This window comes from Lepidochelys kempii, chromosome 9 (genome assembly GCF_965140285.1).
Source record: "Lepidochelys kempii isolate rLepKem1 chromosome 9, rLepKem1.hap1, whole genome shotgun sequence".
NCBI lineage: Eukaryota > Metazoa > Chordata > Testudines > Cheloniidae > Lepidochelys > Lepidochelys kempii.
The window spans coordinates 17,477,807-17,504,370 of NC_136388.1; the positions used below are offsets into that span (position 1 = coordinate 17,477,807).

The following is a 26,564-nucleotide window of genomic DNA, read 5'->3' on the forward strand; positions in this document are numbered from 1 at the left end:
CAGGCAAGGGTAGCAACTTACTACATGAGTCTATACACAGCAGAGCACATGAACGCTAGTCTGGGTCTCATACACATAGCTTAATGTTGATCATAGATTTCCTTCACAGTACTCCCCTTTCTCTTTCCTCCAGTGACGTATGTCCAAGGTTTGTTTTTCTAATCTTTAATGGAAATAGGCCAAAACTTGAGCCCTGGATCCAAACACCTTCTTCCTCATCCTGAACTTTGGCAAAAGTCAGGTTTCGATCCAAATCCAAACTGTGCCACTTTGGGGGGGAGGGATAGCTCAGTCTCCGATTTTTAGTTTAGTTTAACTTTGATCACTTTGGGGTTTTCATTCTGTTTGCTAGAAATCAGTGGACAGCGTTCTTGGTGACGTGGCGGGGAGAAGATGTTTTATAAATGAAATAATAATGATATAGCCAACCCTAAACATTAAAAAATCATGAGTCAGGCTCCCAAAAATACTCAGACTGGCTAAAACAATCATGGAACATTAAAAATAATACATTTTGCATGCTTTTTCTTTGCCTTCTGGTGTAGGAACCATTAGCGTTCACATTTTCAAGATTTTTCCCTGCAGCTGCAAGGGCTAGACATTTCATTTTAAAAAAAATGAAAGTTGAGATTCTTGTTTCCCAAGCCTCCAGCACCTGGGGCTTTAAGATAAGCACCAAATATTGTGGGACTCATGATAAAATCATGGGAGTTGGCAATGCTGTAAACTGCAACACCAATAATATATTTCGGGTAGCAATAGGACTGCAGGATAGCAACACCTTGTTATGCATCGCTAATGTTCTTCTCTCTCATACTAGTTCAGCAAATAATCAAGCTTTTTTTATTTGCATTGCTCATCTTTGAGGTATGATTCTCCTCTCACACCAGCTTCACTCCACTGAAGCTCCATTGGCTTCACTGATCACTCCTGATTCATAAGTGAGCCCAGAATTAGGCTCCCCATCGACCTCTTCGGGACAGATTGTTATTTACCTACAGACTTCAATAGGGGGCAGTGTAGAGTTGCACCAGCCTAGAGGGAGCTGCAGGACGGTTGTGTCTCCACTCTTCCCTATGCCTTTCAGTGCCTACTGCATGGGAATGCATAGAGAGAGCAGTCCTTGCACTCTCAAAAGAACAGGGTCTGAAATTACCCTTGTGTCTAGGGTTGCCAACCCTCCAGGATTGTCCTGGAGTATCCAGGAATTGAAGATTAATTTTTAATGGAAGATTATGTTATGTGATGAAACCTCCAGGAATATGTCCAACCAAAATTGGCAACCTATGACCTTGTCCCTTTGTGTGGTGCAAAAGGGAGATGGACAATGGAAGCTCCTTGCAACACTCCACACATCTGCACTAGGGCCAGGGCCAGGCTGACCCTTCATGCTGTGGTGGAGACATTAGGGGATGGCAGCAGCACTGAGTGCTGGAGTCAAAATTATTGCTACAAATGAATCCTCAGCTAGTTAATATTTTTGGACTTCTCTTATCCAAGCAGCATTTATGTTAGGTACAGGGCTGTTACGGGGTCAGCTATTTCACTATCTACCTGTGGTGTGTCACTTGTACAAGAATATGCCTAAACCCCTAAACTTCCATTCACTCTTCAGTATAAACACACAGAGCTCTGATTATCATGTGAACATGACAAGAGGAATGAGCATCACATGCCTTCCAATTTGCTACATTTGTTTTTTTGTAAATATTCTCCTGGTGGAAGTTAAGTAGTAAACAGATGTCCATTGGAAAAGATGTTTCATTATCTTTCTCTCGTTTGACAAATGCTTGAAGAGCAGATATAAAATAAAAAATAAAGTAGAACCTTCCTTGAAATGTGCATAATTATAACTTACACTGCAGTATAAATCAGCTGTCCTGATCACTTTTTCGGCTCTTTACTAGTCTACTCATAAGTCCATATTTAGGTACCTAGCTCCACAGAAGTCAGTGGGTGTTTTGCCATTGATTTCAGTGAAGCCAGGATTTTACCCATATCATTTGGCTTGATTTCCAGAGGTTTTAAACACCCCCAACTCCCACTGACTTCAGTGAGTGCTCAGCATCTCTAAATAGCGGGCCACTTTTTTTTAGGTGCCGAATTTTGGCCTAACTTTATATGTATTTTGGTCACCTATAAGAACTCTAGACTGTTACTGACCTCAGCGGGAGAACTGTGCCTTAAAGAAGAATCAGACAAATCCCACACCTCCTATATTTGATATATGGCATAGGACGTGCACATTTTTCTGGTGCTTCCTAAGCTCGTAATTTGCGATCCACCTTAATGCTGTTTAGTGAATTTATTGGTTGACAGTAACACTCCATCAGGTTTATAGAGTTTTTGCTCTCTTTGGGTGCTCATAACATTTTTTAAAAGGACTGTTTAGTTATTTTTATATAGATGCCATATGGGTGAGTTGGTACTGGAGTGAAATAATATTTTTAAGGAACTAGGAGAATGCATCAAAACTCTGCTGACACTTTCACGGATGGGGATATTTGGTTAAATAGATGTTTATCTAGGCAAGTCATCGTCTGGCTAGCAGCATACTGAATGTTTCTAAGCAGCTAACTTATGTATACTAAACAAATTTGGTTTGGCTGCAGCTCGAGCTGCCCTGTGGAAATTCTCAACATACATTTGTTTGATTGAGCTGTCATTTTCAGTTGATCTGCTGATGATCTGTGTCACTTTGTTTAAATGTCCTGGTGTATTTTTTATACAGTGTGCTTTCTGTGATGGATTAAATTGAGGTGAAATTCGAGAGTTACTCCTGTTTTTGATTTCTATGTTCTCAGACAGGTGGGTCTGAAATGACAAAGAACGTCTCACACAAACACATGAAAAACAGAATAGAGTAGATGCCCTTATGATTTAAAACATCCATAGACGTGTCAGCTACCAAATGCTCCTGTTAAAGAAGTTGCTGGGATTTGCACTTTAAACAACAAATAGTATTTATTTGGACTGTGCCACGGTTACAGCTAACGTAATATTTATTTAAGGTGTCATATGTCAAACTGCACATGAATAACAATAGAAATGATGAAGACTGTCCAGCTGCCATCTATTTTTGGGGTGCTAGCTTGATCAGAGCTAGTGCAGGTATGTCTCTTTGAGCTGGAATCTACATCTTCAGCTCAGAGTATAGACGTACCCTAGTATTATGCCCCTGTTCAAAATTGGAAACCTGACAGGTTGTGACTTGATCTAGTTTGTGAGTGTGAACTAATGGCACAGCTTCACTTAGAATGCAGGTGCTTGTGACTACCATGTATGTTAGGTCCACCAGAGCACCCTGCCTTTTAGACCAGCCAAGAAAGAGCTGAGGAAGGTTTTCATCCCTTTAATTCATGTGTGTATGGAAATACCTTCTTAACTTGCTTTTCTCCCTAGCTGTTTTTGCTGAGTTTTATTCTTTGCCATGTGCTGCAATTGGAACCTTTCCTGTAGTCTGCAACATCTGAAGAATCTGTGATAAAGAAGCCAGTGGCTTGTGCTGGGGCTTCTGATACTTTGATGAAAGAAGAGGGAACCTTTTGTTTAGCTCATGTAATCAGGAATTTAGTGCATTTCCAACATGCAAAGCAAGGTAGAAGACAAGGTTGCCCTGATGTATGAGCATCCAAATGCAAAGTGTTTGTATCTGAATACAAGGAACATGAGACACAAATGAACAGAGCTGGGTGAATAACAGATTCTTCAGTTCAGTGGCTGAACTGGAAAAATTAAAAAAAAATTGTTTGGATTGAATGGAAACAAAATTTTTTAAAATTTCACAGCAGAATAAAAAATTCAAAAATTGTTTCTTTTCAGTTGAACAAAACATTTTATTTCGCCTGAAATGAAACACGTTTTTTAAAATAAAATTTAGGGAAATTTCAAAATGAAACATCTTTCTGAAACAAAAAGTTGAAATGTTTCATTCTGGAAATTCTGAAACAATGTTTTGACATTTCTGGAAGTAAAAAAAAAAAAAAAGGAGGAATAGTTTTGGTTGACCTGTATCTGCAATTTTTGAACCCCCCCCCCATTTGTACAATTTTTTCTTCAGCTCTGTAAGTGAGAAGAGCTAGAAGTGATACATGCTAGAGATTATCCAGTGGGCATAATTGTAACTTAATTTAGTGGAGGGATTTTCAATCCTGGAATGTCAGTACAAATTAATATAATTCGTTCGCTATAGGAGAGATAGAAAAAGGTGAAGTAGAAGGAGGGGTGTCACTAAAATAGATAAAGTGATGCGAATAAGTGAAGCATATAGTAAGCATACAGTGAAGAGTGTGGTGATGAATAATTTTTTTGGCTAAGTATATAAAGAATTGTAAAACAAAGAACAGACACCACGAGTATCCGTTACAGCCCAGCAGAAGGTGAGGTGAGCAAGAATGGAAAACTCTTGTAAAAGTTCACAAAGTCCTAAAAACCACAAGGTAGCCAAAGCCGGGAGAGTGGGGGATTTAAATATTCATGTAATTATTGCGTAAAAACCCCCACAACTAAACATACATCAAAGAATTTCCTAAATTACATAACAACAACTCTATGATAAAGAGGAGACACTATCCTGGATTTACTTAATTTGTGCAAAAAAAATCATTTCTTTTGAAATTGTCCAGTGTTTTTAATGAAAAAACAAAAACTTTAATATGGGGGAGGGAATTAGGATTTTTTCCACTTTTGCTATATTTTTTCTTTTTTTACTACCTTCTCAGTGACAAAATGGAAATATGAAAAAAAGGGGGAGGGTGAGAAAGGAAAAAATGGGCAAGAAATAGAGGAGGAATCTAAAGTTTTTCAGGGAAAATTGAAAAAACAGAACAAAACCCCACAAAAATAAAAACAAACAAATAAATCTCAACAGGTAGAATTGGGCCTAATAAGAAATACTGACACGTATTGCACATAAAATAGCGTTACATTCCCAGGAAGAAAATGTAGTGAATTTAGAAACCTAGTGAGCACAGTGCAATAGGAGAAAAGTCCAGAGGCAACCAACAAGAATACCCTGTTGATTAAGATTTGCAGGGAAGAGATAAGGACAGTTAAGTAGCTCAGTGAGTTGGGGCTGGATTTTGCAAACTGTTTGCATTAGTTTGCAACTAGTATACATTAAAAAAAAAGTGTACTTTTTTAATGAGTATTTCACAACCCAAAAAAATTGTGTAGCAAGTGTCCCTGCTTTTGGTTTTGAAAATATAATCACCTTTGAGCCATACAAAACCAGATATAAATACACTTAATGTACTGCTGTAAGACACAGAATATATCCCCATCTGTAGTGTGAAGGATAGGCTCTTCTTAAGATTCATGTCCTTTCCAATCAGCTAAGTATGTTCTGTTTATTATTGTTATGACCTTGCAGAGGTACGGCTATTGGTAGTGTATTGGTTACCGCTGTCTCCATTAGGGTTTCAAGGACTTAACTACATTGTATCACAGTGACACCCAAATATAATTAAGACTCTCTCAGTGTAATAACATAATTAAAAAGCTGTCTATTTGGTTGTACAACAGCGTCGGTTGCCATTGTGTTGTAGCTAATTTATCCCGAGTAAACACTGTGAACTATTAACACTTTATGCCTGGATATACTGCACAAACAGGTATGTGAGGGATGGTAAGCACATCTTCCCACTCACACTGCTGTAGGTTTAGGAGACTGTGGATGCTACATGTCTAGGGGAGCTCTGAAGGTGAATTCCTGCAGCATTTAGCAGACACCTGCAGAACCTCCCTCTAGGCAAATAAAAGGTGGGTGCATACCACTCTGACTGGTACTTGTGACATATTTTACCTGGGTCCAACCCTAGGGATTCAACAACAATAATAAAAGTAGGTAATTACTGATCTTAAGCATTTAAAAAACAAACAAAAAAAAAATCTCCCCAAGCTCCCTTTTATTTTATAGTCATGGCAATGAGTCCACAATAGTCCACTACCTGAAGGAGCTCAGATACTATGGTGAAGAGTGCAGTATAAGAACCTGTATAGAATTAGGATAGAATAGTGGGTGAATATGCATTTTTACTTTGTCGGTTTTTCTATATTTCTATGAGAAGTTTGTTTTTAAAATATTAATAAAGAAATAGAATGTGTCATAACTCTGTAAATTCCAATCCATACACAGTATTTCACACACTCTCAAAGCCCCCCCACCATCCCCGCTGTCAACAAATCTGCCATGTGCATGGAGCCTTATCTGGTAATCATTATCTCAGATCTCATTTCCTCCTGCTTTACACTGTCTATGCTCTACCTGGACTGCTCTTCTTAATAATCCTTTTGTGTCTTTCCCCAACTTCTGTTTTCATGCTTTCTTCCATCCCCTTGTCCCTTATTCCTGGGACTTTCTACCTCATTAATTAGGGCCTCTGTTCCCTTGCTCTCATTCCTTTTTTCCGTGTGCTTATTTGTACAAAGCTCTTCACCTGAACTGTACAGAATCAATCCCTTCAATAGAAGACAATGAGCTTGACATGACTTTAGTACTTGTAACATTTTCCACCTTGACTCCAAGGGAGTTTAAACATATGGCTTGCATGGCCTTTTGTGAGTCAGGCAGTATGGGCCATATTCCCTTTGAAGTTTCTGTGGTGTCCCTTCAATGAAATCGATGGGTTTGCACTCTGGTGTAAGTGAGAAGAGAATCTCACCTATGTGGGCAAGTGGAAACACATTTTTTTTTTTTTTTGGTAACTAGAACATTAACTTACTCAGATTGCTGACCCTTGACCAATCATTTCCATTAACTCCTTGGAGCTTAGAGTGAGACTTGCTCAACTCCTAAAAGCAAATGTATTAGTACTCATGGGCTAGGACTGTGGTGACTGTTGGCAGCAAGGGGTTAAACTCCTTTTTTATTCTTAATGCCCTTGCCTAACAAAACTGCATGACCTGGCATTTTTTTTCAAGTGATTACACTTTGCTGCATTATAATGGAGCAAATGCATTTGCGTCTTAGAACCATACACTACCAGATACTGACATGTTAAACATCTCCTGTGGCTTACCATACGCATCAGGGTTGTGGACCTCCCTCTGTTTTCTCATTATGCCAAATAATGAAACATGGAAATAATTCTAATCCTTTCTTCTGGTTTTGCTGTACCTTTGAAAATATGATAAACTCAATCCAATTAAAAGTCATTACCTCCACAAAGCTCAGTCTCTATCTATAACCTTTGTTTTATAATTCACTCTGTTATCTGTCTTCATTATAATTTGGTGGAATAGTCTTCTTTTATTACTGTTTTCCGTTGGAAAGAGGCATGTGATTTCCAATGCTACTTTGTTACACATTTCAGTTTAAAACGGAAGAGATGTACTAATGAGTGTTAAAGAAAAAAATTCAGTTACACTGATTTATTACACTGAGATAAAGTTTCATTCATGTGGATTATATAACTGTAGATTTAAGTAATCATTTTGAGTTAAAAGTATTGTTTTGCAGCACTAGTTTTCTGTTCTAGTGCATTATTGTTTATATCTCATTGAAGATAAGAGTTTTACTTAAATTTTATCCCCAGTTTACTCGGTTGGACAGAGAAATTAAAGTCACATATTGATGTTGTATTTCATCAGTTCAAATGAAAGGGTCCTTTCCTTAGTTTTCAACTGAACATGTTAATTTTCAGCAGAATAACAGCTTAAGTAATTTATGTGAGACTATACATACTGTTTTTTATCACTACGACAATCAAACAGTGATCAAAACATTATGGATCAAAATAATGGTCTATCAAGTCCATTATCCTGCCTCCAACTGAGGCCTGTACCTAATGCTTAAAATTTCACAGCAGACTTTTTTTTCTGAACCTGATACATATAATGAGTATAGTCATTGAGGCTAATTAGTATATATTAACTATAGCAGCTTCATTCAATTTTAATATTTCACTGAGCTCAATAAATTGAGCGATCATTCATTTAAGAGAGAGGTTCCATACATATGGGCTAGATCCCCATCTGGTGTGAAACGTTGTATCCTGATTGATTTACACTAGCTGAGGATCTACCCCATAACATACCAATCTGGCAGGTGGCATTTCCCTGTTCCCTTACTTGCCTCCCTCCCCTGTATGTATCTCAGCAAAGATTTTGAAAGTCAAATATATATTTATTCCATTGAGGAAAACTTTATCATCCAGCACCACAGTTTACAGGCACTAGCTGGTGATATAATGGGTAGTTTAAACCCTGCTAACTGCAAATAATTTTTCAACAGTGTTTATGATTGCAGTAGACGCTAGCAGACCAGAAGTACAGATAACATAAATATTTCTACCAAAGATGGTTGTACTGGAGCTATAAATAAAATTAGATTCAACTTGTAAATAAATTCAGTTTTTGCCAGCAAATATTTATAATTCTTTGTTGCTGCATGTAATATAGTAATTTATATGGAAAATGTGCAGAAACACATAGGGCCAGGTTTTGCTTCTCAGTTATACAGGTGCAACTTCCACTGACATCAAGGAGAGCTGTACCCATATAAATGAAAGTAGAATTTGACCCATAGTCTTTCAGTACTGGATCCTAATTAAGAGACAGTGTCTGGTGCACATCAAATGCCTTAGACTGTGTTACTCAATTAGACTTGAGCAACACTTCACAGAGCACCAAATGCTACTAGTTATTGTACAAGCTGATATTGACAATTTCCAGAAACAGTGTATAGTTCCCGATGCAGTTAACATATTGTGACATTGTATTAACTACTAGTCTCGTACCACCATTTAGCGATGTTGAAATTGTCTTCTCTCAAACTACAATTGCTCTTGAGTTTCTTGTTTTCCTATAAGAAAAGGAGGACTTGTGGCACCTTAGAGACTAACAAATTTATTTGAGCATAAGCTTTCGTGAGCTACAGCTCACTTCATCGGATGCATTTAGTGGAAAATACAGTGGGGAGATTTATATACACAGAGAACATGAAACAATGGGTGTTACCATACACACTGTAACGAGAGTGATCACTTAAGGTGAGCTATTACCAGCAGTAGAGTGGGTGGGGGGAGGGGGGACTTTTGTAGTGATAATCAAGGTGGGCCATTTCCAGCAGTTGACAAGGTCTGAGGAACAGTGGGGGGTGGGGTGGGGGATAAACAAGGGGAAATAGTTTTACTTTGTGTAATGACCCATCCACTCCCAGTCTCTAGTCAACCCTAAGTTAATTGTATCCAGTTTGCAAATTAGTTCCAATTCAGCAGTCTCTCATTAGAGTCTGTTTCTGAAGTTTTTTTATTGAAGAATTGCAACTTTTAGGTCTATAATCGAGTGACCAAAGAGATTGAAGTGTTCTCTGACTGGTTTTTGAATGTTATAGTTCTTGACGTCTGATTTGTGTCCATTTATTCTTTTACGTAAAGACTGTCGAGTTTGACCAATGTACATGGCAGAGGGGCATTGCAGGCACATGATGGCATATGTCACATTGATGGATGTGCAGGTGAACGAGCCTCTGATAGTGTGGCTGATGTAATTAGGCCCTATGATGGTGTCCCCTGAATAGATATGTGGACACAGTTGGCAACGGGCTTTGTTGCAAGGATAAGTTCCTGGGTTAGTGGTTCTGTTGTGGTGCCTAATCACATTCTTGTCAACTGCTGGAAATAGTCCACCTTGATTATCACTATAAAAGGTCCCCCTTCCCCTGCCCCCCCCCCCCCCGCGCTCTCCTGCTGGTAATAGCTCACCTTAAGTGATCACTCTCATTACAGTGTGTATGGTAACACCCATTGTTTCATGTTCTCTATGTATATAAATCTCCCCACTGTATTTTCCACTGAGTGCATCCGATGAAGTGAGCTGTAGCTCACGAAAACTTATGCTCAAATAAATTTGTTAGTCTCTCAGGTGCCACAAGTACTCCTTTTCTTTTTGTGAATACAGACTAACACGGCTGCTACTCTGAAACCTTGTTTTTCTATAAACGTTTTTCGCCAAAGCACTCAAAGTTTTATACTAATTCTTCCTTCAGTAACTCATATGTCTCTCTAATATACTGATTTTCATGTTTTCCTCAGGTAAAATATGGCAAATGTAAGGAAACTCAATGTGAAGTTTTTTTTCATATGCTGGGGAACTCTGAAAACTGGATCCTTTTGAATTATTCACATTATGTTTTAATTACAATTATTTTGGAATGAGACATAGTCTGAAGTTATTCAAAGACATAAACCTTCCCTACACTGACCCTTGAAGAATCAGAAGTCACTATTTCTCTTCCCCTATTTATTCTTGTAAGAACAAAGCACATTTTAATACGTATAATAAAAGCCATAGTGGAGGACATGAAAAAGAAGTTGATTTCTATACTCTTCAAGTAAGAAATAAAACCAAATTCATGGTTAACTTTGTGTGCTTTTATATTGCTGTTTTCACATTCCTTTGTATCTGCAATCTGTAGCTACAACTCCCTCTTCTGAGGGACGTGCATAATTATTTTCTTTATGTTGGAGGTTATCGGTGCCAGAATGGCTTTCTGTTGTGTAGCAACAAAGGGGAAAGTGTGGCTGCGTCAAATCAGTTGTGAAAAAGCAGTTTATAATCTTGCTTCATAATACATAGATAACTCGTATAACAGGAATGCTAAAATCTGTGGACCAAATTTTGTTTTCTTTGTTACATTAATGCCAATCTGAAGAAATTCTCTGGACTTCAGTTAACAACAGGGCAGACATTGGCCTAATTTATAAATTGATGGTAAGTCTAAAGTAATTGTTCTGGATTTATATCAGTGTAACTGAGATCAGAATCTGCCCCTGTGGCCTAACATGTGACAATATATAACAAACTCTATCTAATAGAAGGTTAGGCTCCAATTCTGCACCCCTTATTCATCCTGAGTAGCACTTACACATGCAAATAGTTTCATAGAATTTCTTAGTACTATTCACATAAATACCACTCAATATTGGTAAGGAATGCAGAACCAGGCCCTTAGAAAATATTCAGTACTTCATTTGCTTTTTACATTTGTGTTAGGGTCAAATAATACAAATATATATATATATATAAAACAGCAATATATTTGAAGACTATGGAAAAATAGTTTTTTCTTTCACCAATTCAGATTAAACTGTGATCATAGAATCATAGAATATCAGGGCCCCAGGACCGACCCTTGGGGCACTCCACTTGATACCGGCTGCCAACTAGACATGGAGCCATTGATCACTACCCGTTGAGCCCGACAATCTAGCCAGCTTTCTACCCACCTTATAGTGCATTCATCCAGCCCATACTTCCTTAACTTGCTGACAAGAATACTGTGGGAGATCGTGTCAAAAGCTTTGCTAAAGTCAAGAAACAATACATCCACTGCTTTCCTTTCATCCACAGAATCAGTAATCTCATCATAAAAGGCGATTAGATTAGTCAGGCATGACCTTCCCTTGGTGAATCCATGCTGGCTGTTCCTGATCACTTTCCTCTCATGCAAGTGCTTCAGGATTGATTCTTTGAGGACCTGCTCCATGATTTTTCCAGGGACTGAGGTGAGGCTGACTGGCCTGTAGTTCCCAGGATCCTCCTTCTTCCCTTTTTTAAAGATTGGCACTACATTAGCCTTTTTCCAGTCATCCGGGACTTCCCCTGTTCGCCACGAGTTTTCAAAGATAATGGCCAATGGCTCTGCAATCACAGCCGCCAATTCCTTCAGCACTCTCGGATGCAACTCGTCCGGCCCCTTGGACTTGTGCACGTCCAGCTTTTCTAAATAGTCCCTAACCACCTCTATCTCCACAGAGGGCTGGCCATCTCTTCCCCATTTTATGATGCCCAGCACAGCAGTCTGGGAGCTGACCTTGTTAGTGAAGACAGAGGCAAAAAAAGCATTGAGTACATTAGCTTTTTCCACATCCTCTGTCACTAGGTTGCCTCCCTCATTCAGTAAGGGGCCCACACTTTCCTTGGCTTTCTTCTTGTTGCCAACATACCTGAAGAAACCCTTCTTGTTACTCTTGACATCTCTTGCTAGCTGCAGCTCCAGGTGCGATTTGGCCCTCCTGATATCATTCCTACATGCCAGAGCAATATTTTTATACTCTTCCCTGGTCATATGTCCAACCTTACACGTCTTGTAAGCTTCTTTTTTATGTTTAAGATCTGCTAGGATTTCACCATTAAGCCAAGCTGGTCGCCTGCCATATTTACTATTCTTTCGACTCATTGGGATGGTTTGTCCCTGTAACCTCAACAGGGATTCCTTGAAATACAGCCAGCTCTCCTGGACTCCTTTCCCCTTCAAGTTAGTCCCCCAGGGGATCCTGGCCATCCGTTCCCTGAGGGAGTCAAAGTCTGCTTTCCTGAAGTCCAGGGTCCGTATCCTGCTGCTTACCTTTCTTCCCTGCGTCAGGATCCTGAACTCAACCAACTCATGGTCACTGCCTCCCAGATTCCCATCCACTTTTGCTTCCCCCACTAATTCTACCCGGTTTGTGAGCAGCAGGTCAAGAAAAGCGCCCCCCCTAGTTGGCTCCTCTAGCACTTGCGCCAGGAAATTGTCCCCTACGCTTTCCAAAAACTTCCTGGATTGTCTATGCACCGCTGTATTGCTCTCCCAGCAGATATCAGGAAAATTAAAGTCACCCATGAGAATCAGGGCATGCGATCTAGTAGCTTCCGTGAGCTGCTGGAAGAAAGCCTCATCTACCTCATCCCCCTGGTCCGGTGGTCTATAGCAGACTCCCACCACTACATCACTCTTGTTGCACACACTTCTAAACTTAATCCAGAGACACTCAGGTTTTTCTACAGTTTCGTACCGGAGCTCTGAGCAGTCATACTGCTCCCTTACATACAGTGCTACTCCCCCACCTTTTCTGCCCTGCCTGTCCTTCCTGAACAGTTTATAACCATCCATGACAGTACTCCAGTCATGTGAGTTATCCCACCAAGTCTCTGTTATTCCAATCACATCATAGTTCCTTGACATCACCAGGACCTCCAGTTCTCCCTGCTTGTTTCCAAGGCTTTGTGCATTTGTATATAAGCACTTGAGATAACCTGTTGATCGCCCCCCATTCTCAGTATGAGGCAGGAGCCCTCCCCTCACAGACATTCCTGCCTGAGCTTCCTCCCGGTATCCCGCTTTCCCACTTACCTCAGGGCTTTGGTCTCCTTCCCCCGGTGAACCTAGTTTAAAGCCCTCCTCACTAGGTTAGCCAGCCTGCTGGCAAAGATGCTCTTCCCTCTCTTCGTAAGATGGAGCCCGTCTCTGTCCAGCACTCCTCCTTCATGGAACACCATCCCATGGTCAAAGAATCCAAAGCCTTCTCTCCGACACCACCTGCATAGCCATTCGTTGACTTCCACGATTCGACGGTCCCTACCCAGGCCTTTTCCTTCCATGGGGAGGATGGACGAGAACACCACTTGCGCCTCCAACTCCTTTATCCTTCTTCCCAGAGCCACGTAGTCTGCAGTGATCCGCTCAAGGTCATTCTTAGGTCATGATTTAAAAGTAGCTTCAAATATATAACATGTGCCCCTTATTCCTGCTGACAGTGTTTGTGGTTTTACAACTACACTTCCTATTTTTAAAATGTTTTCTTTTCTCTTGTTGTGGAGTGACAGACCTATGCAAACATCAGGGGCAACTTTAGTGAAACAGTGAGCATGCCTGGACAGAAAGTGTTGTCAGATGTACAAAAGAAATAAACTGAAAAAAAATAGAGAAACGTATTTTCAAACAGAACAGCCTTAGATGTTATTTGTAACACTAGGAAGGAAATATTTCGGTGATTGTAAAATTTATGGTGTCATTTTAAAGACAAAACAGAAGTATGAGCCGGATTGTTCTCATAATTATACCCGATTTACAATGGTATACCTCCGTGGAAGGCCATGCACTTACTGTTGACTTACAGCAGCGTATGTGAAATCAGAATCAGGCCCAGTACCTCTGCAAAGGGCCACCAACCTATGTTTATATATAATAAACAATCAGTGACTTCCAGTTTATGTGCATAAGTGAATTAAGCCGGCTACACACGGGGACCTAAAATACGGTTCCATTAACAATGGCTTGTTAGTACTCAGAGGTGACCCTGCTTAAAATAAAGAAAAAACCCAGACAGCGATAACCACAAACTATGTCTTAGAATGCAAAATTGGAACTGCAATCACAATTTAGTCACAAATAACAGTCAATAATCTAATCAGTGGTAATATCCCATTTTTGTGAACTCCAACTAACTGGGAATTATTATCTGCATTCTAGAGAGACAAAGTGGGTGAGGTAATATCTTTTATTGGACCGGCTTCTGTGGGTGGGAGAGGCAAGCTTTCAGGCTTACACAGAGCTCTTCTTCAGGTCACCAACAGAAGTTGGTCCAATAAAAGATATTACCTCACCCACCTTTTCTCTCTAATATCCTGGGACCAACACAGCTACAACACTGCATGTCTACATTCTACTCAGACTGTAAACTCTTCGGGGCAGGGACTATCTGTTTGTTGTGTATGTACAGTGCCTAGCACAATGGGGTCCTGATTCCTGGTTAAAAGCTTGAGGCCACAATACAGTTGTTAATAAATAACAAGGATTATATCCAGTTCTGCTGAACAGTTCTGTGGATAATGAGTGGCATAAACCACTTTCAGTATGTGTGCTGATAATATTTTCATATGGAATAATGTAGTTCTTGGTCAGTGGCTCTTTCATGTCTGAAGATATCAGCCCGGACCCTCACATCCAGAGGACTGTTCCTAAAGGCAAGGATCTTTATCTGACTTTCCACTAAAAGACATAGAGGAGACTACCGCTAAACTATATCTCATTGGGCACAGAGGCTGTCTGATGCCTCCCACTTGGCTCATATGTGGCCTAACACAGCTCCTGAAACTCCCAGGTTGCCAACTGCTAATTTGCAACTTTTCCTGACCACCTCCACTCTAGAGCTAAACTAATGTGTTTTGTAATCAACCAGTTCCTGCCTGTGACAGTCCTTTCTTAAATACCTGTTTAAACAGTAATTTAGATAAAGGTGTCCCATTTGTATAGGAAATGCCTGCTTTGTTTCAGATACACTTACAAATAATTACTGTAGTATTGCTTGAGCTGGACAGAAATGTTGGGTCAAACAAATATGGAAAGACTCTGGTCACATCAGAGTTCCCAGTCTATATCCTTGGAGTGCCATTTGAAAATATTCTTCCATGGCCCATCCAGGCCCATCCTGGCTTTTCTCAGGGAGATGACTAAATCGCTTATCCTTAGTTGTACCCAAGAAGACCTTAATAAAATGACAATGTATTAAAGGCTCCTGTCACACATGTTCAAAAATACAAGCAGAACTCCAAACTTCTGATGTGTGACAAGCGGGCCTCCAAGATCAGAGTGTGAGTTGTGTGCTAGTAACTGTGGAGGTCAGTGGGAGCTTTGTGTGTATGCATCCCACAGCAGAAACGGGCTGAAGTGAGAAAGGTCCCATAGACTGAGAAAAGGAGAAAGAAAAACAGTGATATTTGCTTGACTTTATTAATTAGAAATGAGTTGGAACATCAAGATCAGGATCCAGATTTTGATCCCTTCAGTGTTTTTGTACCCTGAGCTTTGGTTTGGCCCATCCCTAGTATTAATGCATGTAATGCACCACTATGCCTGTTTGTCATCTGCATATGATCAGGTGACATTCAAGCCATAGAAAGGCACTGCCAATAGTGTAGTCAAGGGTCAATGGATTTTACCCATTTCTCATTTGGAGAATATGGAGTTTAGTTTAGGATGGTTGACCCGCTTCTTTTTTTTTAATCACTGCCATCCTGGGCACAGCTCCACGCAATGTCCTTGCACTGCATTGCTGACTGCACTCCTGCCTCTGCCTTGTGCACCCCGAGCATTCGACTCACCAGCTGCTGCAGCTGAAGGCAAAGTAGCTGTAGCTGCATCAGCTTCCCTGGCTCTTACACATGCTATATCCCATTATTTAATTGCCCTTGGAAGGGAAGAGCGTGCTAAACTACTAAACATATGTCCAAGTGGAAGGAAATCCAGCCCCTCCTCCCTGTTCCACACAGAAGCCCAGCATGCTGTTTAAAGTAACCCCAGGTTACTCTCCCAGGTCCCAGAGAGGTTAAGGCTGTGGTGTCAACTTTGGCACATGGATGTCTCCTGGCTTCATCAGGCACATCCCCAGCCTGCAGCCACATGTACTGTTTCCTGATGGCATGCAAGTTGGAGCAGAAAGTGCAAACACTGGTGTCCACCCTGGTCTTTTAGTAGCAATTAACCTTTCCTACAGGGTTTCCTTTGAAGCTTTTTTCATGTTTTTATTGCAAAACAGCAGCAAGGAATTTGATGGCGGGAAATGTCTTCTGTATTACCTAATCTTTTCTATTTCCCTATCAGAGGTCTCAGTGACTTCATCCCATTTCTAATGGGGAGAGTTATTTGATCTTAAGGAGTCCTGCTTGAAATTCCAAATTGCAGCACTATATGTGTGAGTGGTTGGCTATTTATATAGACAATTGTACTTGGAAGCACAGACCCTGGGGCCTAATTCTGATCTCACAGCAGTTTTATATCAGTGAAATAACTTCTGATTTACATTGGTTTAAGTTTGAGCAGAATGAGGCCCCACATTTTCTGACACTCTGGGCCAGGCCCTCAGCTGGTGTAAATGGAGCACTGATCTAAGAGATTTTTTAAAAATGGTTTTCAAATGTCTGGAAGGTATAATTCAGCTTTTTGGTTTTTTAAGTGTTTGTTTTTATATTTTTCTTAGACTGTATTGCCCTTGTAAGCAGAATGATGCCCTGGCATTCAGTTCAGACACTGCTTTTAGGCAGAAGGGCACACATGTGCAATTCATCACCACGGGATTTAAAATGTAAAATCAACTTGTTTTAAATTATGCATTGGGTGCAATTGCTGGACACTGAAGGGGGTTACAGGTGTGACCAGAGCAGAATAAAAATGGAATTGTACCATTAGTATATCTCCATTGGCCAATGGACAGCAGCTGAGGATCTGGCTCCATACATTTAAGGCTGTAGATCAGTTTGACCAGAGGTATGAATGGTTTTAGCCTTTTTTGAGACTGAAAGAGAAATTTAACTGGAGTGCAGCAAACACACTCTGGAGGAGAGAAGTTGAGTATGGCACATCTGCAGTGCAATACTTGCTAGGGTTTAAAGGCTCTGTCTTTCAGGGGTGTGGTTGGGACCTGTGTGAGAGCAGTGCTGAGCCATTTATGGAGTGACTAGACAGGGTGCTTTGTAACAGGGCCAAAAGTTGGGAAGGATGGAATGAAGGATGTTGAGTTCATTTATGCAGAGTGAATTGCGTGAACTGCTCCTATGTGCTGTAGAAGGAAGGAGTTTTGGGATACTCAGATTGAAGGTGGGAACTGGTGTGGAGGAAAGCAGAGTGGGTCGGTTTGAGGAGGGAGCATGAGGGGTAGGAATGTAGTATTTAACTGTGAAGTGGGGGAGCAACAAACTGACAGAGGAGCCCCAAGGGAGTTAGGTATCCGTATCTTAGGGAAATTCAGGGGATTTGGTTGCCTAACTCCCTCAGGCCTCTTTGAAAATCCTTGCCATAGCTCATAAGCCATGTGCAGATGCCATGGATCATTGAGCAGCACTCTGAGTGACACAGCTTCATGGGAACTTTGGAGACGTTTCTGTGACTGTGGTTCATAACCACCTCTGCTCTTGCTTTCTCCTAAACTCAGCTTTTCCGCATGCTTAGGCAAAGTGGCACTTGAAGATGCAACAGAAATATCATCAAATGTGACTGGTAGGCAGGTCATTTTAATGCACAGGACTGAAGTTAACCATTGCACTCTGACCACACCTTAATTCCTGTCCCTCTCATGGCCTATCTTCCTCTCTACTCAGCGCAGGATGTCATAGGCCTGATCCATGGGAGTTTTGCCATGAACATCAGTGGGAGTAGTATAAAGCCATCAGCAGCCTTTGTGCAGATGCTAAGCAAACAGCTAGAGTTGAATGCTAGTACTTTTCCTCTCAGCAACTCTTTCATCAGTCCTTAGCAGCCTTCAGGATCAAGCCATTCCTGCTGAACTCCACTCAACCTGAGCTCTCAGAGAAAGGACTTTTGAAACAGAAACAACGGTGAAAAATCCTTCTATGCATTTGTCTATCATCCCAGTGATTGAATTAATCAGGGGATTTTACACTCCTCTGAAGGACAGTCCTTAGGAAAAGTGATAAACAAACTAGTTGATATTGGGGGTCCAATTATTTAGAGCTCAGATGAAATTTGTCAAATCAAAGCATAGGGAAATGGGTAGCTGAACTTCCTTATGATGTCTGTGTGGTCACAGTTAGTTCCATATTAGAAGAAGAAAAACAATTCAGGGCTGTGAATATATTGCTTGCAGATGAAGTATCTGGTACATGCCAGGGGTGATGTATTAAAATGATTTGTTATGCCCCAATGTTTGTTGTCAGAAGTGGCAGAATCTTGAAAATGCAGACATAAAATTGTTAGGTAATATGTAATAAAGGCATGACAGATGACATTTTATCAGTGGAAAAACATTCAATGTGTGACCGTGCTAAAACATGTGCTTAAAGTTCCCCCTGTACTTAAGTGCCCTGTTGAACTAGGACCTAAATAATTTTCTTGGAAGAAAACTTGACTTTTTGGACATGGGGAAGGACTACTTGAATATTATGATGTGAGCTGTGCTGAATCATGCCCCCTGTGTAGTGACTTTTTGGGCCAGATCCTTGGCAGGTGTAATTTGCTGTAATTCCATTAAGGTCATTGGTGCTAGATTGATTTACATCAGCTGAGGATCTGTCCAACAGTTGCGTGGTGGACAGCTTTCCTTCTAAAGACTAATCTGAGGCCACCACATTTCTCTCTCTCCATATTTTAGATTGAATTTAAGCCATTGTCCCCTTAGTGAAACAAAGTCCAGTAAAACCTTCCCAATTTTCATTTGGCTGGGATTTCATTTGTGATTTGTAATTGCCAGTTTTCAATAGTAATTTCAAAGAGGAAATTGTTTAAGGTGCTATATGCACGCCATATTGGGCAACTGGGTTTGCTTATTATATACCTGTGTATGTAATTCAGTCACTGGTGACAGTGCTCGTGTACAAGTGTGCAAACTACTTTGGATGGTAAGAGCCCTCTGGCCTGGTTCTGAGTGGTGCTGAACATACACAGTTCCACAACAGAGAGATTGCGCAGCACCTCTTAGGATGAAACTCTACTGCAGTATGAGCCATTGATGAAGGTGCTGTAGAACAAGCAAACTGCCTTTTCTGCTTAATGTACAAGTTAAAAGGGTTTAAAGTATAAAACCCTTCAGCACATTTGCTTAATACAGTTCCTAACATTTGGATTCATTTTCAGGTGATGAATGTTTATATGAAAGCTTCCCTGAAGTTCCTTTGGAGGAAATGTCAGAGGTTGACGGAGAGGCTAGTAAACTGTCCCTCAGTGTCCAAGAGCCATCTTCTCCAGCAACATCCAGCGAAGCATTCACACCAAAGGAGGGGTCTCCTTACAAGGCTCCCATATACATTCCCGATAACATTCCCATTCCTTCAGAGTTTGAGCTCCGAGAGTCAAATGTTCCTGGAGCAGGATTAGGAATATGGACCAAAAGGAAGATTGAAGTAGGTGAAAAATTTGGGCCATATGTGGGAGAGCAGCAGGCAAATCTGAAAGATCGCAGTTATGGTTGGGAGGTAAGAAACTTTAAATTCTTTTGTTCTGTTCAACTGTTGTCAAAGTTTACAAACTCAGATGCATTTTTAGAGTAAGAGGATATGCTGTTGAAGTTAATGGTTATTTTGCATGCATAAGAACTGCTAGATTGAGTCTTTTGACATTTTATGGAAGAAAATAAAAGTATACATGCTCATATAAAAACATACAGGGAATCGCCACCATCACACCTAAACATCAAATCCTGTCTCTCTTCTATGGTAGGAAGAGGAGGCAGTCACTTATCTGAACTTTTATGTGGCAATTATGTTTTGTTTTCATGAAGCTCTGAAATATAACATGGGACTAGGAGAGAGGTCTGCCGCTGAAATTTATGGAACTCATTTGAAAAAATGTGGAAGTTTCTTTTAGTCACCAGAATCACTGATTTAGAATGGCCTAGAGGCATCATTATTTGGTAAACTATAGCTGCAAGACATGATGGTTTTCAGAGTTGGAAGCCTAAGGCCTTGATTCTACTTCCATTGAAGTCAATGGGTTCTTTACCATTAATTTTGATAGGAGTAGGATTGGGTCTTCAGCCTCATAAGCACAGCCCCACATTAGAGGTGGCATTGCTCCTCCTGGAGGCCTTCCAGAGCCCTACAGGATGCATCATAGCTCCACAGACTGAAGGAGGGAAGTGTGTGCTCCTCCCTGTGACTGGTCAGCACTGCTGGGTTTTATGGGTGGCGGGGCCATGGCTCTAGCTCCTTTCTTCTCCTTTTGGGGTAGTTAGCCCTTGCACTCTGGGCAGTATGAGGGGCTCTGTTCATGACTCCATGTACCCTCCCGACCCCTTGTGTGCCCTCTTAGGGAAGATGTTCAGGCTTGGCTGGAACCCCGCCTGAATGTCTCCATCACAGTTAGCCCCTTAGTTCAAGCTGTGAACCCGAGTCAGCTGTCATGGGCCAACCATGGGTGTCTAATTGCAGTGTAGACATACTTTTAATGACCAGTCACAAGCTGGCCGTTAATAACTTTCTCCTTTGAATCTGATCCCTTTGAGCAATCGGAAGGGAATCCACCCCCACTCCAGGCACCTCTCCTTTGCTAAGTACAACATTGCACAATTGTCTAGGCGTGTTATGTTTTTTATTCTGCTTAGATCCAAAGCATTATGTGTGGTTACCTGGAGGCATACTATTCAGACTACCTGGACCAATCAACTGATCCAACACTACACATTTTGTGTTTTTGTGGCTCAGATAAAAATTCAAGTCTTAAAAAAATCAGGTGTTTTTCTCAACATTGGTCTGATGTGACATAAAAATCGTTCTTGCATGAAACTTTTTATTCATAGTTTGAAAGATGTGAAGTAAAAATATAGGACAATCCCAATTTTCCATTTTTGTTTTTCATTGAGATGACAGATTTTTTGATAAGTAGGGGAGAAATGCTTAGTTTGCATTGCTCTCAGGAATATGGTGGGCCTTTGATGTACTCGGAGTTTTACTTACTCAGAGATCAAATAATTGGAGTTGTACTTTGGAGTATAGCTCTCAAAACACATGGTGGATCATAAATGTTTGGTTTGCTTTTAACCATCAGTAAATATTCGGTGAGTTCTTTGCAAACTTTCCATCCAGTTGTTTAAACACATGTGAGACCTGTGACAATATGACAGAAAAGTTTCAAGAGAAATTATAGACTTGGCAGAACTCTATAAAACTAACAGACCCTGATGCAATATAGTTACTGGTGAGAAATCTTTATTCTTTGAACAAGGCACCAGGAAGTCATAAACGCTGTCTAATAGCCACACCACAATGAAGCATGGATTGATAACGGAAGTTTAAAAAAAATTGCTGTCACACCATCTGAAATGTGAGTTGAACACCAGTCAAAACAAATACATTTTGGACCAGATCCTCAGGTGATGTAAAGCAGCACAGCTCCATGAACACAAGAGTTTGCTTCTGATTTAATTAAGGACACACTGCTGCTGAGTGACACCAGTTAAAGATGTGGCCTTTTGGTTTTACCTTTAAATATAGGCACGAATACTCTAGTTTTTAGTGCCTCAGGTTTCTTTTAATTTCAAAACCTTTTTGTCAGAACAACGAAGAAGAAGAAGAAGAAGAAGAAGAAATTGGAAGCTCGAAAGGTGAATTATTCTGAAGCCCTTCCAACACACTTGAATGAGAGTATTTATTTGGGAAAGCTGAAAAAAAAAGTGTTCTTCAGTTTTCCCAATCAAATCTAAACCACTCAAAGGTATTCAGTGAAACCCACGTAAAATTAGCAATAAATTGGAAATTGATCATCCACCTACAAATGCTTTGCAATCATAGAGGAGGCTAGAAACAGGTGAACAACAGAATACCGTATTGCTTCCAGCCTGTAAAATAAGTGTATTTATGACAAATTGAGGGGGGAAAACCTGGCAATAGGTAACTTTACAGTTTATAAAATAAACCAACCAAATCCAGGATACTCAAAGTCTAGACTAATACCGCATCTGTATTACTCACTCCAATAGGAAAAATTGGCCATTTTTGTTTTGAGTTTTGAGAGGGTTTTTTCTAAAGCTTAGTTAATACCAAATGCAAACAAAACAAAACAGGCTTGCAGACAGCGTGCATCAGTCTAACTTATTTTTTCATTCTGGATAAACCTGTGTTTGCTCTGGTGTAAATGTGTATCCAGATTGGTTACTGGCATGTTAAAAGGTCAAATTAAGATCATTGCTGGAAGACTAACACTAGGCCCTCCATACTCTAATTAATGGGCCCAACTCACTTCTGTGGAAGACACTGGTATCACTCTCATTGACTTCAAACACAGAACAAATATAGTCTTTCAGAGACATCACAGCCTTGTCAGGGTTAAGACAGCAGGTGTATCTTGGCTCCTGTTCTCTTTATGTTGGGAGCCGTAGAAAACATGTTGCTAGTGTAAGAGGGAGATAGACATTGTAGAGAGTGACAAAGGGAGGACAGTGACAGAGCAGGGAGAATGGGGAGAAAAGTGCCATTTGGTTATATCTATCTACAACCTGTTGAATGTAGACTTTTCTTGCCACCTAGCTAATTGGACACCCCTGTGTAATAGAATCATAGAAATGTAGACCTGGAAGGGACCTTGATAAGTCAGGTAGTCCAGCCCCCTGACTGAAGTAGTACTGAGTATTATCTAGACCATCCCTGACAGGTGTTTGTCTAACCTGTTCTTAAAAACCTTTAATGATGAAGATTCCACAACATCGCTAGGGAATTTGTTCCAGAGCTTAACTGCCCTTACAGTTAGGAAGTTTTTCCTAATGGCTAACCTAAATCTCTCTTGCTGCTATTTAAGTCCATTATTTCTTGTCCTGTCCTCAGTGGTTAAGGAGAACAATTTATCACCCTCCTCTTTCTAACAACCTTTTTACATACTTGAAGATTGTTATCATGTCCCCCCTCAGTCTTCTCTTTTCCAGACTAAACAAACCGAGGGTTGTCAATCTTTCCTCATCGGTCATGTTTTCTAGATCTTTAATCATTTTTGTTGCTCTCCTCTGGACTTTCTCCAATTTGTTGACATCTTTCCCAAAGTATGGTGCCCAGAACTGGACACAATACTCCAGCTGAAGCCTTATTAGTGCTGAGTAGAGTGGAAGAATTCTTTCTCGTGTCTTGTGTACAACAGTCCTGCTAATGCATCCTGGAATGATATTTTCTTTTTCTGCAACAGTATTATTCTGTTGACTCATATTTAGTTTGTGGTCCATTATAACCCCCAGATCCTTTCCCGCAGTACTCCTTCCTAGGCAGTCATTTTTGTATTTGTATAATGGATTATTCCTTGAGAAGTGTAGTACTTTGCATTTGTCTTATTGAATTTCATCCTATTTACTTTAGACCATTTGTCCAGTCAAGATAATTTTGAATTCAAATTCTGTCCTCCAAAGCACTTGCAAACCCTCCCAGTTAGATATTTTCACAAACTTTATAAGTGTACTCTCTATGGCATTATCCAAATAATTTATTGATGAGAACTGGACCCAGGACAGATCCCTGCAGGATCCCACTCAATATACTCTTCCAGCTTGATTGAGAACCATGGTTAACTACTCTCTGAGTATGCATTTCCAACCAGTTGTGCACCCATCTTATAGTAGGTTCCTCTAGACCTGTGGTTCTCAAAGCCGGTCCGCTGTTTGTTCAGGGAAAGCCCCTGGTGCGCCGGACCGGTTTGTCTACCTGCCGTGTCCTCAGGTTCGGCCGATCGCGGCTCCCACTGGCCACAGTTCGTTGCTCCAAGCCAGTGGGGGCTGCGGAAAGTGGCGCAGGCCAAGGGACTTGCTGGCCACCTTTCCTGCAGCCCCCATTGGCCTGGAGCAGCGAACTGTGGCCAATGGGAGCCGCGATCAGCTGAACCTGCGGACACGGCAGGTAAACAAACCGGTCCGGCATGCCAGGGGCTTTCCCTGAACAAGCGGCGGACTAGCTTTGAGAACCACTGCTCTAGACAATATTTCTTCAGTTTGTTTCTGAGAAAGTCATATGAGACCGTTTCAAAAACCTTACTAAAGCTGAGATATATCTACTGCTTCCCTCCATCCACAAGGCTTGTTACCCTGTCAAAGTAGTAACCAGCAGCAAGCTTCCTCCCTGTGGAGGAGCCCTGTCCTCCTTTCCTGGTGCTGCTACAGCAGTCCTCCCTAGCTGGATTGCTTCCTCAACTTAGGAGGTCTCCATATACATATTTTTAATGAATTCTTCATATGCACGGATGTTCCTCAGCTTAACCATCTCCTCCTGTAGTTCTCGCATCCAATCAGGTATTATAGTGTGTATTACTTACTGGGTAGGTGTATTGAGCTCAATCCTTGCCATCACTTAAGTTAAGTGGTAGTTTTGTCTTTGTTTTCAGTGGAAGCAAGGTTGAGCCTGATGACTGTGCAAGATAATTGCAGATTTTAGTCACTTTACAGAAAGTGGATATTTTTATCTGCTACCCCACAATAATTCCCAAGGAACTTGTGCTGCGTAGTGCATCGATCTTGCTGCTGCCATTGTCGTCTTCTTTCTTTTTGATTATAAAATATTTGGATAGTCAGTGTGAAATGAAGAAGTAAGAAAGGGCATGTTGTGTGAGATCAAGGGAAAATGGAGTATCATCCTTTTGCTATTGCAGGATGGTGGTGTATGATTGTTACTACTACTCTTTTTGCTGGAGGAAGCCCAATTATAAGTGCTGTGAATAAGTGATCATTGGTTTCATAGGCAAAAAATGGTGTTTCACCATGTCCAAGCTACCTTCCCACATGCAGCTATGCAATGTATTCAACTTCTCCTTTGGAATCGCACAGGAAATATGCCTGGGAAACAGATGTAAGCAGGGTCTGAATGAGTTGTCCCCTCACATCTAGTGATAAGCTGGGAAAAAGACTTCATGAGCAGACTATGTTTGTATAGACATGGTGACTTTGCCTAGGTGTGCAGCAGATGGAGCTGCTTTGCCACAATGATCAGTTTTGGCTGGCTTTGGGTTACAAATCACTCTAGTATTTGAATGCCGGGTAATGAAATGTTGTTATCCTTATTGTCTGAGTAAAGGGGAGTAGAACTATGCTTATGAGGGGGGCACCCTAAAGTGAACCTCACTTGCTAAGCAGAGGGCAGGGATGCCAAATCCCAGTGGAGATGAGAGTGGGTGGGGGCAGGTGTTCTTACCTGGTGGTGTGGACTGTGCCTAAGGAGTCATAGACACTGTTTGATCTACCTTAGGGCAGGTCTATACTACAGCGGGGATCGATGCTCTGAGATCGATCCACTGATGGTCCATTTAGTAGGTCTAGTAAAGACCCACCAAATCGACTGCAGATCACTCTCCAGTTGACCTCTGTACTTATAAGAAGAGTAAGGTAAGTCGACGGGACAATTTCTCCCATTTCTCCTCATGGTGTAGACTCCGTGGTAACTTGACCTAAGATACGTTGACTCCAGCTAGGTTATTCATGTAGCTGGAGTTGTGTAGCGTAGGGGGCGACTTACCGCAGTAGTGTAGACATAGCCTTAATGAGAGAGCTGATTAGGCTCAATTGAGAGTCCTTGTTTGTGGTTGGTAATTACTAGAGCTGACATCACTGCTGAGCTGGTCTAGGAGCTAAGCTTAAGGCCCTGTGTGAGGACAGTGAATACAGAGAACACTAAACTGGCTGTGCAGTTCCCCACTACCTGCTGAAATCACTAAGAGCTGGGTTAAGTGGTGGAACCTCAGAACGTGATGTCGCAGGAGCAGCAAGCAGCAGCACTAACAGCGGCAGAGAGACAGTGGCCAGCGGTGGCAGAGGAGCAGCAGCGGCAGAGGACAGGAGCCAGCGGTGAGCCAGCTGCAGAGGTATTGCTCGAGGCCTCTCCCTCCCCGGGGTGGAAGGCGAACCCCGTGAATGCATCTCTGAACTCTGGGTCTTCACTAATCAAGGGCAGCCAAGCGTGAGTGGGGTGCAGCAGAGAGAGAAGGGAGTGATGTGCTAAATGGACAGTCGTTCATCAGACTTTCCCACTACAAAGTGGGAAACTGAGGCAAAGAACACTACCCACTGCGCTGTGAGGTCAGGTTTGCTTATGATCATACGCTTTGCACGTGACTGTGGTGTTTTCCCAAATTAATGTTTGGTTCCCTTTCACTAAGCATTCTCTTTTGTTATGAACAGACTCAATGCTTGTGAGTGTGGAAGTATTGCCTCTTAGAAGCACCCAGGAGTGGAGCTAAGTGTTCCCAGAGTACTGGGTGGGGGCTCAAACTGGTTCTGTTTGTATTGTTCAGAGGAACCCCTAGATACTGAACATGGCCCTTGTTGCTGCCAACTCCACCTGGCAGAAGGTTACGCATACATGACAAGACTTCCACATTGCTTACTGTCTGTGTA

The 26,564-nt window shown here is 41.2% G+C and overlaps 1 protein-coding gene across 5 annotated transcripts in view; it reads left to right on the top strand.

Annotated features, from left to right (window-relative positions):
- Window positions 1-26,564, top strand: part of MECOM (MDS1 and EVI1 complex locus) — a 458,380-nt gene that overhangs the window by 184,928 nt on the left and 246,888 nt on the right. For all 5 annotated transcript variants that reach the window (XM_073359440.2, XM_073359443.2, XM_073359442.2 and 2 more), the window contains exon 2: window positions 19,349-19,686. In XM_073359440.2, coding sequence (XP_073215541.1) covers window positions 19,349-19,686 — 338 coding nt within the window. The remainder of the gene's footprint in view (window positions 1-19,348; window positions 19,687-26,564) is intronic.